The sequence below is a fragment of the Pararge aegeria genome, chromosome 6 (genome assembly GCF_905163445.1).
Source record: "Pararge aegeria chromosome 6, ilParAegt1.1, whole genome shotgun sequence".
Classification (NCBI taxonomy): domain Eukaryota; kingdom Metazoa; phylum Arthropoda; class Insecta; order Lepidoptera; family Nymphalidae; genus Pararge; species Pararge aegeria.
In genome coordinates, this window is record NC_053185.1 from 11931262 (window position 1) to 11950952 (window position 19691).

A 19691-nucleotide genomic window follows, 5' to 3' on the forward strand; every position below is an offset into this window, starting at 1 on the left:
TGTAATCCAGCGATTTCCATTCTGATAATGGCAAAACCAGGGTTGTCTTGGTATGTTTGGTTAGCCATTTATTTAGTGTTCAATATTCTCGATCTCATAGTAAGGCGTTATCACGTATACTTGGAAGAACCACAAAGGGGATAGTCAAACATATAAATACAGCACTATACTTTTTATCTAACGTATTAAAAAATTAAGCGTGGTCTTTGGTAAGTATTATAACTCAAATAAAATATAAATCATAATAGGATATTTAGCATTGATTTAATATGTTACTATCTATTATTTAGTGCTTAATAATTGTGTTAAATAGCAGTTCTTATTCTCAATAGGCTATATAGTCTTGTCCTTGAGCCGTTGACATTCAGTTGAAATCAGTTGACACTAGGTTAACATCTGTGGTTGTTGACATTTCACGTTAGATTTGGCGGTATTTTTTAGTTAGTTTAATGGTTTTGTTTTATGACTGTTAAATTTTACCTGACAATTGTAATTTCTGTTATTTTTGTATAAAAATGGTAGGTACATAAAAGCTGGTTTCCATTTAAATGTACTTCCATTCCTTTAAACCTTAACGTATATTTCAGGCCGATCAGCATGATGAAAATTTGTTACCAGATATGTTGCCTTTGTATTACACGAGATACTTTCCTCAAAACATTTTTTGTAGATGGCTTTCATGTGGAAACAATCCTAAGCCGTTATCAAACAGAGAGTTGTCATTTACTTTAGCGGATGATGTATATTTACGGTATTTATCTATAAATGACCAAAAGGAATTTCAAACTTTGTTGCAAAAAAAATGCCCGCATAAGCTGGACATTGGTGCAGTTTACAATACTAAGTAAGTATAATTAATGCAGATAATGGCGAAGGCTATTATTGGTTTTTTGAATACCTACCTGGTGCAGTGATGAGCTCTGTTGTTTTAAGTTGGAGCTCCCGCGTTCATTTCCTGGCAGGGGCCATTTGGGAATTTACTATTTCTGTATTTTCTAATTTCTGGTCTGGTAGAAGACTTTGGTTGTTGCTAGTCACCACCCTACCATCTAAGACACGCTGCTCAGCGATTTAGCATTCCAGTAAAATGTTGCATATAAACTGATAAGGGTTTAATATAATTGCCATATTTCCTAATAGGTTAGCCAGCTACCGTCTTAGACTGTATCATCACTTACAACCAGGTGAGTTTGCAATCATGAGCTAACTTGTAGTAGAATAAAAAAAAACGAAACGTTATGCTTCATTATTATTCACATCCTTGAACATATCCAACTAGTGGGATAGCGTGCCAAGGCTCTTTTAAGAGGGATAGAGATATTTTGACTTGCTGTGCAGCTCCAAAATTATATAAGTATTTCAAAGTTATGCCACATTTATGTTTAAGGCCCTAAATATCTCTTGAATACCTCCATATGTGTTGGATCTTTTTCTTTTAATTCTGCACATTTTAAACAGTTTTATTTATTAATACACTTTTCAGTTTATTGTAGTTCTTATTTATAGCACCCTAGCTCCTATAAGTATTGCATTATCAAATCCAAATTCATTTATTTCAAGTAGGCCTACTTTATAAGCACTTTTGAAACCTCAAGTATGTATTTTTGTAGTGACTCTACCACCGATTCGGAAAGCAGATTCTACCAAGAAGAGCCGGCAAGAAACTCAGTAGTTGCTCTTTTCCAACATCAACATTTACAATCATTATCTTGCGGGAGATAAGAGAGAGGCTGGCTGCTTCCAATCTACCTTGTCATTGAGGAATTCATCAAATGTATAGTAACCTCGCTGTACTAGATGTGCTTTTGCACATTTTTTTAATGTATGCATTGGTAGGTCAAGAATTTCCATACATAAGAAGAATTTAATATCATGCCCAATCAATGTTGTATTTTCTTTTCCAAAAAATCTGCAGCAAAACTTTTAAATGCATACAGTATGGAGCACCTGAAGAGAGTGCTGCAAAATTCAAATTATGACTTTCATATATATAGCTGCTAGGTTTTAGGATATTTGCTCTCCCATAAAATTTCAACAAAAATCCTTTACGACCCCTCAATAATAAAAGTTATTTGTACTAATAACAAGAGATAATGTTTTTGTGTCTACTGTAGAGTTCTAGCTTGACTTGCGGTAATTTTTGAATTAATATTTTTAAATATTTTGCAGACCCTCTATTGGTCGTCATGATGCAGTTGTACTGGCTAGGGAGCTAGTGTTTGATATTGATCTCACAGACTATGATGAAGTGCGAACTTGTTGCCAAGAAGCTATAGTATGTGATAAGTGTTGGAAATTTATGGTTGTAGCCTGTGAAATCATTCATACAGCTTTAAGAGGTATTTTGTTCATAATTACTGTAATCATAAACTCCCAGTACAAGTAGTATTGTACTGTACTATTGTACTGTACTTGTTTTGGGGGGTAACTACTTGTACTAAAACAAGTAGTTACCCCCAAAACAAGTACAGTTTAATAGAAAATCTAGAATACAGTATACAGAAAGGTTTTATGATTTTCCTAAAATATAGTTCATCATTTTGTGTTTAAAAAGCTTGCAAGTTTTAAGGACAAAGAAAATTCCAAGTAACTGTCCTTTTATCTAGCAAGTTAAACAAAAGAATACTTATGATGAAAAAAAAATTCTTTTGCTATATACTTGACAAGGATTTTACCTACAGTTTTAGCAATATAATAAAACTTATGTTTGTAGGACTTACACATGAATACAAATTGCTTTATTTACTAAGTCACACTGCCATTATCATTTGTCAAAAATTAAATGATATGTTCACAAAATTGATCAAAATCATCAAAAGAAGCAATGGCATTTCTTGAAATGGAATAAAATTTATCTTCTGGAATTATTTATTGTTGTTATTTTTGGTTACTGTATTAAATTTTTTAGTATCTGCTTTATTCCAGATGATTTTGGTTTTCAAAATATTCTATGGGTGTTCTCTGGACGGCGCGGTGTACATTGCTGGGTATCAGACTATGAAGCAAGAACATTGGATAGCCCTGGCCGAGCAGCTGTTGCAGATTACCTTTGTCTTATTATGGGTGGTGAAAATCAGAATAAAAAAGTACACTTTGCTAGTGACTTACATTCCAGTATCTGGTAAAGAGATTCAAAATATTTATTATTAGAAGGGCTGTAGATTTTCATAAATATGAAAATTTGATTTGCATTGCATTTTTCAAATACCAAATTAGTTATTATGACTTCATAGAACCTGTATTATTAATTTTGTTTACAGGAGATCTCTTACCATAATTGATAAATATTTTGAAGAAATTCTTCAGGACCAAGAACTTATTTCAACTACAGAAGGTTTAAAAAGTTTTCTGAAAATGATACCTGATGAAACATTGGCAACACAGGTACAAGAGAATTTAGAAAGAATGCCAAGATCATCACTAGAGAGATGGGATACTTTTGTTACTACATACAATAAATATTGCAAAGAAGTAAGTATAAGGTTTTTTGCACATAAACCACTCAAGAAGAGTTAAAATTTTGTATTTACATCTTCCAATAATACAAAAAATAAAAACTTTTTTACTCTAATTTCAGAATATAAATGCCACAAGGAAAATTAAATACTTAGTTGAAGAAATAAAAATACAGTACTGTTACCCTAGATTAGATGTTAATGTGACAAAAGGCTTTAACCATTTGTTAAAATCACCATTTAGTATTCATCCCAAAACAGGAAAGGTATCCGTAGTATTTAAACCTGAACATGCTAAAAGCTTCAAATTAGAGGAAATACCAACAATATACACCCTTCTTGACGACAGTGCTCAGGATAATGTTCAACATCAAAGTAATATGAGGGCAGCTGTGAAAAACTTTCAAGAGCTTGTGTTTTCTTTGGAGAAAGCAGAAGCTATGAGGAGAAAGAATGATGCAAGTATGTAGCAAATAATATATATATTATTAGAAACTTGAAAATTTTAGTTATTGCTCATAATAATGATGTAATGCTTATGTAAACCAATTCGTGGCGGCGGCCATCTTGGACTGATTTTCATCAAACATAGCTAAGAACACTATTTTTTACATTCCACATTTCAATCAAAAAACAAAATCGAAATCGGTACATCCGTTCGGCCGCTACGATGCCACAGATACACACAAAAAGGAGTTAAATTTTCTCAAGTTTTTTACTTATACTGTATATATATAATATTCAATGAATATTTGGTTTCAGATGCATCACTGTTAGAGTTTTGAGAGGAATAACAATTAAAATCATAAAAAGGGAAGTCCACGAAATAAAAGTACAATTATGCAAGTTTTATTGCTTTTATTGGAACAACGCGCAATAGCTAGGCTTTCTGTGCACATATCCAAACATTGTGTATAAAATCTCTATATAAAATAAATAAATGAAAACATTTATACTATTTTCTTAACTTAATAATTATAATTCAATCTAAACGTTATGAGGTAAATTGCTTTTTTTAATGGGAATGGCAAAAACTGGTTTTGAAAGTTTAAAGGGATTTTTGTGGAAAGTAATAATTTTCGCATGAGACTCGTGTATTTCATATGAGAAAGAAGCTTTCCAAGGTGAACGCTTATCTTTTAAAGCAAGAGCGTGATAGAATCACGTTGAGTTTCATTATATGGAACAGCTAAGCGCAATATTTAGAAAATCTTCAAAGCCAATTGTCACTGTCCCATTTTGTTGAGTGTCCCTCTGTTTAAATGCTTCAGTGAAGCGCTGTACTTGAACGCACAACACTATGAAATTGTCCACTGATATTTTACTCTCTCTCGCGTCGCATCTCTTCGACAGGAAGTTGATAAAGTCAGGCGTGAACCGGAATCCCATTTGTGACAGTGCTGAAAAATTATCAAAAATTTACGTAACTACTGAAGAAAGTAGTGTTCATGAAAGACACAGAAAATCCAATGAATATAGAAACTGTCAATTCCTCCAACGGTTCTAAAAACCATCATCACCATCATCAAACAATTACCGGCCAACTACAGGGCATCCTCTCGTCTCCTTAGATAGTACGAGAAGGGTTTAGACCGTAATCCACCAGTCGCTGGCAAAGTGCGGATTGGTAGACTTAAAACTCCTTTGAGAACGTAATGGAGAACTCTCAGGCGTGCATGTTTCCTCACCATGCTTTGCCTTACCGTTAAAGCAAGTGCTTACATTAATTGCTTTAATTAAAGATGCGAATAACTCCTTTCCCCCGAAAAGGGATGCCGGGCTATCACCGCATTTTCAAAAAAAAAAAAGTGCTATCAAGAGGACACAGTGTAAGGAATACACTACTAAATTTAGCTGTGTCAATTAAGTTCAGTTTTGAGATTTCTGTACAATATAATCTGCACCAAATCTCATAATTCACTTTTCGTTCCTTTTCGAATTATAAAACAGTGGCTCTTAGAGTACACCACAAAAATGCATGCCTTAAAGAATCATTAAATGAAAGAATATAAATTTTATCAAACAATTCACGAAAAAAGTTTTCAGTAAGAGTTAAAAGTTAAAAAGTTTTTACCCTCACATTGCGGTTATCTCGTAAGCAAGGTCCAAGTTTTTTGAGACTTCTTCCTTTTCAGCTTTCACCAAATTATTATTATTATTTTAACCTTACTTGGAAAATCTGCCGTTATTGCTCCTCCCAATAGTTTCTTCTTCATCATGATCATCATTACCCACCCATTACATTAGGACGTTCTTAGTCAGTCATTTTTGTAGGTACGTAGCAAGTAATGACTTTAAACCTAATTAAGTGCTGTTTGAATTTCAACACCTTCACATCTTGAGCTCATTTATGTCTTCACTGCTGGGCATACGTCACCTATCTCAAAGGATAGGAGTTAATAGCATTGTCCGGTCACGCTGCTGTAATGCGGGTGTGCGGCTTTTGTGAGGATTTTTGTTGCAAGTGATAATAGCCGAGACAGAAAACGGACCAAGCAGATGGTAAACCTGAGTGAAACCCATCGCCTATAAACAGAGCATCTGGTTGCAAGGCATGAAAACATCCTACAAAGTGCCGCCCTAGCAACCCGTGGCGTACGTGTTAAGCCTCATGTGCCTATAAATACACCGACATCCACGCCCTGAAGACCGGAACAAAGCAATACTGCGGCAGAAATAAGCTCGTCACTAAGTAGTACTTCCCCGGATGTGCTCCATCACAAAAAGCTCTCCTACTGCTGAGACACTATCATACTTGTAATTTAAAAAAATAATAATCAATCTTGCGGAATATCATATTTATCATTCAGCTCAACGTCATTCTGTTAGATTGACTTTCGAAGATTAAGTTTTTAAAATTAAAGAAAAATGGTCAAACCTTTCGACAATTCTTGTTCATCGATGGAGCCAGACTGATCTGAATCGTAGGTTTTAAAAACTGCAAGCCACTGGTTTATGTAAGTATACAATTTGTCGAACTCTTCCAAGTTGATGTGTCCCGATCGATCTTTGTCAAACATGCCTGAAATGCAAACGAAACGTTATCGTCATCTCAAAACTGAGATCCACCAGGTCGCTCTCACATGCAGGTGGGCAGGCTAAGGATACGTACTGCAACGGATTAATAAAGTTATAGCTATAAAGTAAAGCATTTGGCTTCACAAAGATGCTGCATCACGCTAGCGAAGAATTCACTAATAATGACTATATATACCACTTCCAATGATGAAAGGACGGTCCCCGAGCACAAACACCCGCTCGGAGGAAGATTTTTCTATTGTTACGATATAGCTCCTGTACTTGTATATAAACATCCAGACCCAATTTCCAAATGGCCAACGGACTCACCAATCATAAGATTACACGCAGTTTCCGAGAAAGATTGACCTTGAGCATTAACTAATGCTGCTCTCAACTCTGCCGCCGTTATGAACCCAGACTTGTCCTTGTCAACAGCACTGAACCATTGTTGCACTTGCGGCGATACAGTGCCCCCCGCGCCAATAGATGGGTATGGACCGTGGCCCATTTCCAATTGTCCTGCTTGCCCTCCATAGCCAGGTTGATTGTAGCCTGGTTGGTTGTAACCTTGTTGATTGTAGGCTGCTGGATTCTGCCCGGGTTGATTGTAGCCGGGCTGGAAAAAAATAAGGGATCCATTAAGTAGTAAATCTTTGGTATAGCAGATTCTATATATTGGTTTGACAGGCTTAGAAATCGTACGTTTATTTTTCAGTCCCTTTCCCGGTGGCATTACGAGAGTAAGGTTTGTTTTTTGCATCTCTATTTTTTTATAAATAAAACTAAAGTACTCTTTGGCTAAGTAGATTTTCTATATTAGACCAGGGGTTGGCCTTGTCAGGCTCTGAACCCTTTATTTTTCAATCCTTTTCCAGGTGGCATTACGATAAAGGTTTTGTTGTTTTGGTTCAGGTGATATTCTACCTACCTGTCCTCTATTTCTTTAGATAAAACTGAATCAATGGAGACATCATAAAAAATTAAAATGGTGGCAAATAAGAGAATACTGATAATCTAGGAAAAAGACGCATATGGGCAGGCGGAGGCAGGTTTAATAATTCACCGTAATTTGCATCGATTTTTTATTTCGACGTAAAATTAGCTAGATTGCGATCTCACCAGCTGGTACGTGACATTAAGACGGAAACTCTCCAATCATAAAGTATGGTTTGAATGAATATCGAAGTATTGAGATGCTGATTATTCCAAAAAGAGATTCAAACATCATCATATAAATGTATGAAGTTTAAAAAAACTTATTGTTGTAATCAACGAAAAAAACACCTACGAACCTACTGTTATTCTTGACAAAATATGTTTCTTAAAGGTTATTTGCCGCTATAGACAAACTCTAGTTAAACTAAGTTCAGCCAGGGCAACTTCACAGTGGTTTAAGATATTAGTATAATTTCCGCTGCAAGTTAACGGTTTACATTGCCTACTTGGTGGTAAGAGATGATGCAGTCTAGGATGGTAGCGGGCTAACCTCTAAGGGGTATTGCATTGGTTTCTTCGCGACATCGTACCGGAACGCTAATTTACTTGGCGGTATCTCCTTGTCGGTAAGGTGTTAACTAGTCATGGCCGAAGTTCTCACCAGACAATATAATGACAAATTAAAATATAAGAAGAAATAATGACAAATTTATCCCGGCGGGACCTCCACCTCTGCGTCAGGGTGGTCGTCAAAAAGTTTTCCTTATTCTAATGCGGCAGTTTAGTTTTTATGTTTACAGGCAATCTCGTTACACTAGTATTCATAAAACTAGAAAGGACATTAAAATAATAAATATTCTATTTTAAAACGAATTTATTCTATTTAAATTATAAATACTTAATACCTATTGACGTATTAGTATATTATGTATGTACATCGTAAAAACAATACAAAATAGTTGCAAAAGCCATAAAGAATGAGGAGAACAGTGTAATTATAAAGTAGGCCAACATCATTCAAAGGCAGTAACTAGAATGAGGACAGTCAGCATCAAACATAAGTAATAGTTAATAATTACCATTTAAGTATCAACATAATATTTTTGTATTTTAAATAATAATTATTGAATTAATTATGAAGGCCTGCACTGTACAGATTCTTATGATAAATTAAAATTATCTTGTAGCCCATTCCTCTCCATGCATTGGAAAGGTAAGGCAATTAATATTAATAGGCACAATCCAGTCTATGTTATCATTTATTACTATCGTCCATGCTATTGAAATTATAAATACATAGTTATATAAGTAGCTGACATATTCTTTGTATTATAGTACCTGCTATAAGATCACTTAGACTAAAAAAAAAAAAATTGACATTCAAATAGATATTTTATCTTATCCAATTTTATTTCAGTATTAAAAAAGAAATTAAATATTATTTATTTCAGATATGGGATTCTCTGTTACTTTAAAGTTATATCATTTTATGTTGCTATATTTCAATTAATAATACCAACAGACCCAGGAGACCATGTTGACAATGACAATCGGAATATACAATAAAAAATTAACTTAATGATGAAAATCATAGCCTAGTTTCTATAAATTTTACAAGGCAGTTTCTAGGGTATCTTTGATTATATAATATACTATTTATTATAAGATGAATTGTTATAGGTAAACAAAAGCTTATCTATTACAAATACAATGGAGATAATTCTGTTGAATACAAATCTCTAAGCTACATTGACAATTCTTAATGTAAAACTGTTGCTGATTCTGTAGTACACATCCACACTAAATTGACAGACCTAAAAGGAGTGCTGTCCTTTTCACAATGTATTTACTGGAATAGGATAGCACCATATTTTGAACCTGTTAATTAAGTTTACTTTAGAGATAGGCGTAAAACAAAATTGGCACCATAATCTACTTAAATAAAAGCTGCACATTTATGGTGATGTCCATATTCCCAACATACCAAATAGTTAAACATTATATATCTTTTTAGAATAAATATTTGTTCCATTTGTAGCAACTAATATATCATACCTATATTAAATTGTCATTCTAGGGTACAATCAAACCAACATAAAAAAAAAAAATGTGATTGCAAAAGTATATTCTATATTTTTGAGAGGGTGAAGTTAAATCATAAAATTAACTATAAAATAAATTCTTAAAAAAAATGTAATGGGACAGTTTTATGTTTAATATAATATTGTATGAACCTATATAAAAAAATAAAAAGTTAATTTGCAATAAATATACCTATTAATTCTAACAATCTACATGCAATCTACAATATTGAGGTTGGTGGGTTACACTCTAATCAGAAAAGGTGATTAGGTAATATTGTGCTAAGTATTTATAAGTATAATAGGTACAATCTAATTTATCCAATAAATTAAACCTATTAGTTATGTATAGGTCTTTCGAGGTTGGGGTAGCTGCCATAATATAATGCTTTTTCTACACGCTCTTAGATTAATGTTTAAGTTGAAGATTAACAAGAGTAGAATGTTTATATTTAATAATAGATGAATACAAAAAAATATGAAAAAAAAAATACTGCCAATAAATTATATATTGTTGTCAATTGTTGTACACAAATCTCTATTGTAAATAGTGCAATCCTTTTCCATGAAGAAAAATATAGTTTAGTTTAGAGATTGAGGCAAAATATTGCTAGAGTGGTTAGCTTAAGTAACTAACATTACTTCTACAAAGTTTAAATTATTAATCATATTCCATTGTATACAAAAGCTTATTTTATCATTTATTATTTTACCAAATGATGTATAGATATACTTATTACAATGCTTGTTTAATCACCAATACTTGTGCTCTTTATTTCTAATCTCACTCAGCCTATTTTAAATGAAACTACTAATTTATGCCCTAAAAATATTATGAAGCTATCATTGTAACTTAATATTAAATAAGTCAAGTCTATCAATTATTGTTACAATGTTACTATGAATTAATCAATCTTCCAATATTAGTTTATTTTGCTTGTTCATTTTCATTAGTGAAAACCCTTAAACAGTAACTGGCAAAACTGGATTGCTAAGGGCTTGGCTAAAAAATACAAAAATCTCATATTTATATATATATATATACTAACCATACATTACACTTATTATACCTATACTACAATATATAAATTAAGGAATATTTAGTATTTGTCCCAATATTTATGGTTTAATATATTTATTGACTAAAAGAATAGAAAATAACAATGATCCTAGACATTATATTTATATATATATATATTATACATATATATATATATATATATAAATGACATTCAGTCTTTTACATCAAACCAATACTGGCAAGTTTGTTCCATTTTGTACTAAGCAATCAAAATCGTCTTTTACAGTTTTCTATAACAAATTAAGGCCATATATAGTACCTCAATTTGTTGTTTAAAGCATTTTACACACATTTTATTAAATTCACTGTTTTCATGTCATAATTGTGTGGCTGAAATGTGATGTGCATTCACTAAACTACAGTTCAGTGGCTTCTGACCAGGAGATATTCAGAATTATATAAATATTATACCATACAAACATTTAAGATCTTTTATCTGATAAAAGTTAGTGAAATGCAATGTTTGTATAACATCTTAATTTTACCCTTAATACAAATATAACATTAGGCTTAAACATTACCACTTTGACTAGAAAAACTGTAAGTAGCTGGTGTAACACAGGTGTTAACACACACTTGTATAGATGGCTTAAATGATGAAGGAAGAAGCTTATGCGCTTCTGGCACTGGAGAATAACTTCTGCACACAGTTGTTTCAAAATGTACTTGCTCACTTCTATCGCTTGGCATTCCATCAAAGCTTGTTTGTTTAGCAGAGTCCCCTGTTCCACTGTCCTTACAAGAGGAATGCTCTGACAGATTGTCTGGAAACAAATGAGGAGAATCACTATCACTATGCACAACTTGTGTCATTTTCACACTTTCAGATGGAAAGTTATTACGCACTGCACCTGCCATGCGTCTTCTTGTATGGTAAATTATTACCACCCAAATAATAGATGTTCCCACAGCACAACACACCACTGTTATTATAATAATACCCGTCATATCTTCCTCTTTTACCATAATAGCCACTGGAGGAAGAACCTTTAGCTCTATCATGTCCTTCTTAGTACCTAGTTTATTCGTGATTTCACATTCATAATGACCAGCATCACTGGACTCTGCTCCAATTATAACTAGTACTTGATCATCTGCAGTGAAAAAGTGACGTTCCGTAGGAAGTATTGAAGACCCATCCTTCAGCCATTTTAATACAGGCTTAGGTGATCCTGTTATCATACATTGTAATACTACAGATTCCCCACTGGTCACTTCCTTATTCTCCATCACTCTAACAAAAGATGGTTCTTGTAAAACTGACAATGTTGCATTAGCTATTATAGTACCAGCTGAGTTTTTAGCAGCACAACTATAAATTCCCATATCAGTTGTTTTAGCATTTACAATAAAAAATAGATGATCAGTTGGCATAACATTCATGCGTCTCTCTCTTGCTGCAGGGAAGTCATTCCCACCATCTTTTTTCCATGATATTTCTGGTTGGGGGTCACCAGTTGCTGCGCAATTGAGGGTCACAGTATCACCAGTTTTTACTGTTACATTTATTGGTATTTGCGTAAACCGGGGAAAGGTTACAATATCGACTTTTGCCTTTGAAGAGTATGATGTTCCAAATTTATTACTTACAACACACTGGTATCTGCCTGAATCAGAATGTGTTACATCAGGTATAACCAAAACAGAAGTTGCGTGAGGTTTCCCATGTTCTGTTAATGTAACGTTCTCATATACCCTGGGATTGCTGACATTGCCATTATTTTTCCTCCATAAAAAGGTCATATTGCTAAACGGATTTGATGTGGCTGAACAAACTAAATTAGCAGATCGGTTCTTTATTGCCAGGTGTGTCTTAGGGTGTTCAATAATTCTTGGTTTGGGTGAATCACCACAATTACCTTCCTTGACTCTGGAGATAATAACTCCTCGTACTTCTGATGGGTAAGCACATGTAGCAGTGACATACTTTTGTTCAACTTTATCTCTAATCCACTTGACCATCCACAGCAAGTTGCAATCACATAATAAAGATGATGAGTTCAAATACAGTTTTTTAATTTTGGTCATTGAATTGAAAGCGTGCTGTTGAATTGAGGTAATATTGTTTGCTCTTAAATCTATTTCAACAACATTATTTAAGCCTTCAAATGCTCTTGCACTAATTGATTTGATGTGATTAGCTGACAAGTTGAATTTTATAAGATTCTGAAGTTTTGAAAATGGCCCCGACATGTCTTCAACTGTCCAGGATATTTTGTTATTATTTAAAAGGAGTGTTTTTAGCTGCACCATGTGGCTAAATGCTTCCTGGGATATTGAGGAGATGTTATTGTAACTCAAATTGAGGGTGTGGAGGTTGGTCAAGTGTTGAAATGTGCGACCTTCAATTTCCATCAAATAGTTGTGAGATAGATCTAATTCTTCTAGACTGGTGCATAGCTCCCAGCTACCAAAATCAATTTGAGATATTAAATTATTTGATAAGGATAGCATGGTCAATGATTCCAAACCATACATCCAACCTTTAGATATACTTCGAATTCCATTATGATCCAATTGTAACAAGTTCACAGATTTAAATCCAAAAAAAGCACCATCCATTATGTTTGCAATATTGTTATATTTTATTTTCAATATGGTCAGACTGGATAACCCTTGAAAAAGCAGACCAGTAATGACATGTAGTTTATTATGATTTAATTCCAAAACCTTCAAGCTAGACTGATGCCTAAATAGGTGGTTAGGTAGAGATATAATTTCATTTCTATTCAACTTTAATGTCACCAAGTTGGTCAAATTGTTGAGAGCACCTTCCTCTATCATTTTAATGTGATTGCTGTTTAAGCTTATTATCTTTATGGAACTGTTCACGGGAAAATGACCAGCGTCTATTGCACTTATATTGTTTCTATTAAGGCTGACTTCTTGTATTTGATTTTGGTGCAGGAAGTTAGGAATACCAGACAATGCATTTTTATCTAATTTTAAGGTGTCTAGGGATAACAAGCCATCGAATCCATAGGTAACATCGCTTATTAATTTATTGTAACTTAGGTCTAATTTCTCCACCCACTTTGGAATTCTTGGCACTGACACCAAATTTTTTTTCGAACAGTCTACATACTGTTCTAAACAGTCGCATTTGTGAGGGCATTCAACGTTTTCATTTTGCACTGATATTCGTATCAATAACACGATTGTCACAATCGTGAGCAAATGAGAGTATACCATTTTTATGCATTTGTATTTTGTAATGATGCTAAATTCATTTACAAAAACGAACTACGTCTTTGTTCTTACATAATTCTAAAAACAAATCACACACTTTTAATGTTTATGTCAGATATCAGTTTATTTAAATCCACTTGATTATATGACTACACTTCACCAATGAATATGTACATTTACAAAAACACATATTATTTACCGATACACAGTCGGCCGCCATTTTCTATAATCAATTTTTATTTGATCGGACTGGGGTGTTTAGTCTGTGGTAGGTGTATAACATTAGTTTGTTTGTGCCTAGTGTAGCTTTAACTGGCAACTTTAAGGTTTTATGAATATATACATTTCATTTAGCGTAATAATTATAATAATTGTAATTGTTAATTGGTTCCCGTAGGTCGTATTGTTCATAATTTTTATTTCACAATACCATTGATCTAATACGTTAATATCGTCACAATATAAGCCCTGCCCTGACATAACCGACCACTCCCAGTCATAAGTATGGACAGCATAAAAAAGAAAATATTTTCTTTATCACGCTTGCTCGCAACGTGGACCTTATAACATCTTCATAAGGATCATAATCTAAAATATTAACACCCGTGATTTATAGGCGTTTCCGAAATTGATAGGTATAGAAATGCACTATAGTCGTAAAAATGTAATAGGCCCGTTTTGACATTTGTCATCGCGACGTAACTAGTTATGGAACCATAAGACTCTGTACTCGATACTCACGATAAATCAATTCAAGTTTGTATCAGTACTTGATTGATATTATTATGTATTGTAAAGTGTTCGTTCGTTCAAAGTATTCCTTTAACTTCACAACCAATACGCGTGACTGGCTGTTGATTTTACGTCCACTTTTCAACATGTTGAAACAGAGTTAGTACTATATAACAACAAACACAAAAATCGAGTCAAATCACTATGTTTAAATTAATGTCCAAAATAGAAGAGCCATAGTTAACGTAATAGTAAACAATATATATCAAACTTAAACGAGCGCACAGTCAACTTTACAAGATGAGTAACGAAAAACTGCGCAGTGCGCGCGGGGACGCTTCAGTCATGTGCCGCTTGGTCAGATACATCATCTCAGACTCATTATTTAGAACCCATTTTGAGAACCAAGCTCATTCTTTGCAGTAAAGATAACTACACAATATTTAATTTCGATATTCAGTAAAAAAAATGGTTACAGCTCTAGTATAAAAAAAAAAAGACAGAACGTAACTGTTTTCGGAACGTTTCGCAACAATTATAAATTGCATGCTACTATGAAGTAAGCGCAAAAAGAATACTCGCGATATATTCTTTCATATTATTTAACGTACCAAAAAAATTTACGTATTTTTTAAAACACTGTATGTAATTGATTTTTATTTTTTTGTTTCTTTCAATTTCGTTCCAAGTTACATTCTATGGTCTTGCACAAATGTCAAAACGGGCCTATTACATTTTTCCGACTATACTACTTATGCACGGTCCTCACTCACAGTACACACCTGTACAGTTCAATTACGTTAAAATTCAGAATATCGACCTTGTTTTTTTATTCGTCCTCTATTATTTTATTATTGTTATTGTGCCTTGGTAGTTGAAATTTCGATAATAGTAAATTATGCTTTCTAGTTTGGCAACATTGCATTTTTAAAGCGAATGCGCTAAGAAAGCCGTTAGCCCAGAGTGTAAAAAGTAATGTACCAAACTCGTTTCATACGACGATGTTTATCACACTACGAGAAACAAAGCAGGATAAACTTATAAATACTAGCTGACCCGTGGAACTTCGTTGCACCAAATCGGTTATTACCGGAAAACACAAATAAAATGACATTTTCTAAAAATGAATCCTAGCTAGATCGATTTATCGCCCCCGAAACCCCCTGTATACTAAATTTCATGAAAATCGTTGGAGTCGGTTCCGAGATTCCAATTATTCAATATATATATATATATATATACAAGAATTGCTCGTTTAAAGATATAAGATATATACATTTTGCGCGTCAAGGTAAACCAATATACAGCCAGCATCGTTAGCTGCAAATGGCAACGTTTCTTACGAACGCTGCCTTAACGAAGAGATGATTTATTTCTACAGAAAATTTATAGAGCTTGATAATGCCTATAAAAACATCAGCGACAGTGTATATGTTGAACTTTATATTTAAGTCACAAAAAGTAGATTTTCGTTAAGTCATTGTAACTCAAATGGAGGATGCACGCCTAGCATTGGCAGGAGACAATTATATCCCCGGGGAAAGGATAAAAATGTATCTTCTCGCACAGGTGTATCAAGTCTAAGATCACTGGCGCAGGAGTGGAGGAGGAGAGATGATATACACGATAAACGGGGTTAAACTTCTCCAATTCCCTGTTCCCGTGCTTTATCAGGTGGACATGTCAATTATATTCCTCGTCGCACGGCTAGAATTATAATCAGGGGATATAATTTTTGTTTCCTACCCGTGCTAGCCCTGCTGGTCTTATTATCAACAATTATGAATTCTTATCAAAATTAGTAAACCGTCTCAAGTATTGAAAAACAAAAGACTTTTCCCTTTTATTACATATGATTAGGACGAATGGTTAAAGATATAATACGACATAGGTATGGAACCATAACCTTGACGTAATCTATTGAGTGATATTTCAATTAGACGTTTTTATTATATTACTAGCTGTTTCCCGTGACTTCGTCTGCGTTTGATTTTGTTTTTTGATGTGGCATTCAATTTAGTTGAAGTTCTAAAAAAATTTAAAAATTCAGTATAGCTAAGCCTTAAATAAGCGGTTTGCTGCTGTCCGCTGAGTAGTTCTGTCCTCTATCTCCAACCACATTCATCAAATCTACACAAAGTTTGGGCAAAATTAAACACATATTATAACCTCTATAGTACAAAAATTATTATTTAAATCGGTTATAATTTGTCGGAGTTATGGTGTAAAACGTCAAACACTTTTATCCCCTCTCCCAAAGGAACCGAGCTTAATATCGGGATAAAAAGTACCCTATATTACTTCTTACACTTCCAAAAATATGTGTACAAAGTTTCATGACGATCGGTTAAGTACGGAGTAATCAAGCTACCGAGAAACAGAAAAAATGCTTACAATATTAGAATAAATATAACATACAATAAACACACAGAGAGACACACGCATGCACACACAAACACAGTCATACACACACATCAACACAATCATACACATTACACACATTAAAGAACAATTTTTTGTCATTATAACTCCAATTGCTTTTTTTTTGTTTTTGATTTTTTTTTGTTTTATTATTAAGTTACCTTTATTGTATTCAACCTGGAAGGAAGTGATTTCCACGACACAGGGAATCCTAGTGTGGAAATCACAGACTTTATCTGTATTCTTTGGATTACTTTTTATGTGTTTGTTTGTTTGTTTGCAATAAATAAAAAAATAAAATAAAAAAGTAGTTTTTACGTGAAAGGGTAACAAACAAACTTACATTCACATTTATAATATTAAGTAAAGTAAAGTAAGTAAGGAAGTAAGGATACAACACGTCCATCTATTTAAAAAGAATAGATTAAGTTGGTTTAACTTTGGTTTGAACTCCTGATAGACATTATTTTTTTGTACCATATGTTAGGTAGGTGCTTATGAAATTGGCGTTTTGTCGTAAAGCGACCATACTCTTATCTCAAATGTCTCCTGCGTTTTCGTTCTGGAAATTTCGATTTGCAGAACAAGAATTGAAGGCTATTATAGAAGCGGATCCATAAAAACCACAACAAATTGGACAGGTAAATTGCCAATTTTGAATTGCTTGGTACGGTTGTACGGGAAAAGATTTTATTGATTCCCATACAAATATTTTTTAGTAGTATTAGTAAAGGGTTGATCCCTTTACTAATATAGTTTAATTAAATAAATATATATAAGATATAATAATATATTAAACTTTTATAGTTTGATTAAATAAACATATTATATTATAATAAAAGCGACTTTATATTCTTCCCCAACAAAACACCAATTTCATCATTAACAATATAATAACATTTCATCTAATACAGTTAATGAAGAAGTTTATAAAAAGATACCTGGTAATATACCCAAATTGGCATGCAGATACATTCACGCATATGGAGCAACAATATAATCCTCCTTTTGGCAGTAAGGGAATCAATTCCCATTCAAAAATTCTTTATTAATTTAGGCCTGTCACAGGTACTCATGAAGTGTTTGTATATATATATGTTTACATAATTTTAAGGGTGGCATTTTACGGGGTGGTGACTACATTCAGCAACTAAAGCTATGAGGGTTCCAAACTCGCCTTGGTCTAAGAACAGCCCACAACAAACTTAGCTGGGTAATTTTTTTTGTTCATAATCAATTAAAATTTAGCTATGAAATTAGAGCAATTCATACAAGCAAGCTTTTTTATCATTTAAAAGCTTAATCCTAAATGATATAATTGGAATTTTCTGTAAGCTTATGTTTTATATAGACTTTGAACTTATTGAGAAACATCCCAAAGATTTCATTGGGCAATTTGTTATGAAATAATATAATTTGCCCTTGAATGAATTAGCAACTCTATGTAGCCTAGTAAACTGCATGTAGCTACAGTCCATTTTCTTTTTTAATTTTGTAATATTATTATAAATTAAATTTTTAATAAATCATAGCAGTCCAAACTAACCAAACTACACTATATACTACATGTATACATTTTATGAGAATGTATTTAAGTTTAGCTTAGCCTGTTTTTTCCTTGTATCATTTGCCCTCTTGAAAATTCAGTATTCCACATTTGTTTCGTAATGTACTATTTTTTAATGAAAATGTAATATAGCTTCATCGAAGTATATAATACCATAATAAACTTTTCTTCCATGATACATCACTAAACCTTTGCTCCTTTTATGATCAGTCATTTTCACTAACATGGTAACTTAGAAATTACTAATAACAATACATTTAAAACAATAATCACAAAACAACAAATAAAAAAACTTGACTTACTTTTAGACACGATTCAGCAACTTGACTATCAGATTCACAAACGGCTTGAAACGCTTTTACCATTTTTTATTACTGTACATTGTATGGGGTGAAACAGAGATGCAATTCATTGTGATAATGGGATACTATCCAGATTGTTTTTTTTTTTTTGTTTATAGACATGCTATTGCGCTTGACTGCAATCACACCTGAATATATTTTGAATGTGATCCTGTTGTTTTCTATTGCAGCAAAAATACATTTCAAAACATACCTGCCTAAAATCATATCAATTTTATCCTCATAGGTCTTTCTTGCATGTCTGATGTCATAAAACTTAACTTAAAATATTGTGCAAAAAAATAATTTTTTGTATACACTTACGTTATAGGCCATCTTTTGATGCAATCTGTAATACAAAAGTAGTAATTATAATTAATAATAATTTTAATAATTGATGGATTCATTTGGTTATTTATTTAACAACACAAACATTGAATTAATCCTTTTACAAATTTGTACCTACCTACTCTGTGTTTTGAAGATCGTAACAAGTAATTATTTGATCTAACTTTCACTACTTTTGCAGAGGTTTACTTTTTAAGTTTTTAGTAACTTGAAATTTACTTTAACAAGTCAGAAGTCAAAACATGAAAACCTCAGATAAGGATCTTTAACACAGATTAATAAAATACTACAATCAGTAGACAGTAACTATGAGCGTAGACCAGTAACCCTACACAAAGAAAATACATACACACTTGTGATTATAATTTATAGAAATATGCTTCAACTCCAGTTGCTACCCTTTTTATATTATAAATTGCCAGCAGTCAGCACACGAGAATCATTAAGTTACCAGCAGTAGGCACAGGGGAAATGCTGGCTGACAAAAAATCCCTAGAAGAATACTATTGACAGTGTCAA

General features: G+C 32.9%; 2 protein-coding genes across 4 annotated transcripts; one reads left to right on the top strand and one right to left on the bottom strand.

Moving 5' to 3' along the window:
• The first annotated feature begins 389 nt into the window (after positions 1-389).
• On the top strand, positions 390-4406 carry LOC120624756 (DNA primase small subunit). The gene is made up of 7 exons (XM_039891466.1): positions 390-518; positions 588-844; positions 2170-2339; positions 2926-3121; positions 3261-3471; positions 3578-3917; positions 4218-4406. The coding sequence occupies exons 1-7, from the start codon at positions 516-518 to the stop codon at positions 4238-4240; spliced, it is 1200 nt and encodes a 399-aa protein (XP_039747400.1). The 5' UTR covers positions 390-515; the 3' UTR covers positions 4241-4406.
• Positions 4297-19443, bottom strand: LOC120624753 (peflin). Of its 3 annotated transcripts, XM_039891458.1 has the most exons (5): positions 19291-19443; positions 19149-19173; positions 6804-7092; positions 6334-6477; positions 4297-4855 (listed from the first exon to the last, which is right to left on the bottom strand). In XM_039891458.1, the coding sequence occupies exons 2-5, from the start codon at positions 19158-19160 to the stop codon at positions 4632-4634; spliced, it is 669 nt and encodes a 222-aa protein (XP_039747392.1). In that variant the 5' UTR covers positions 19161-19173; positions 19291-19443; the 3' UTR covers positions 4297-4631. The 3 variants fall into 3 exon arrangements, with proteins under 3 accessions (XP_039747392.1, XP_039747393.1, XP_039747390.1); XM_039891459.1 differs by lacking the exons at positions 19149-19173; positions 19291-19443 and adding an exon at positions 11147-13981 and having other exon boundaries at positions 6804-7028; XM_039891456.1 differs by lacking the exons at positions 4297-4855; positions 6334-6477; positions 6804-7092; positions 19149-19173; positions 19291-19443 and adding exons at positions 7997-8241; positions 11096-13981.
• Between the last annotated feature and the right edge of the window lie 248 nt (positions 19444-19691).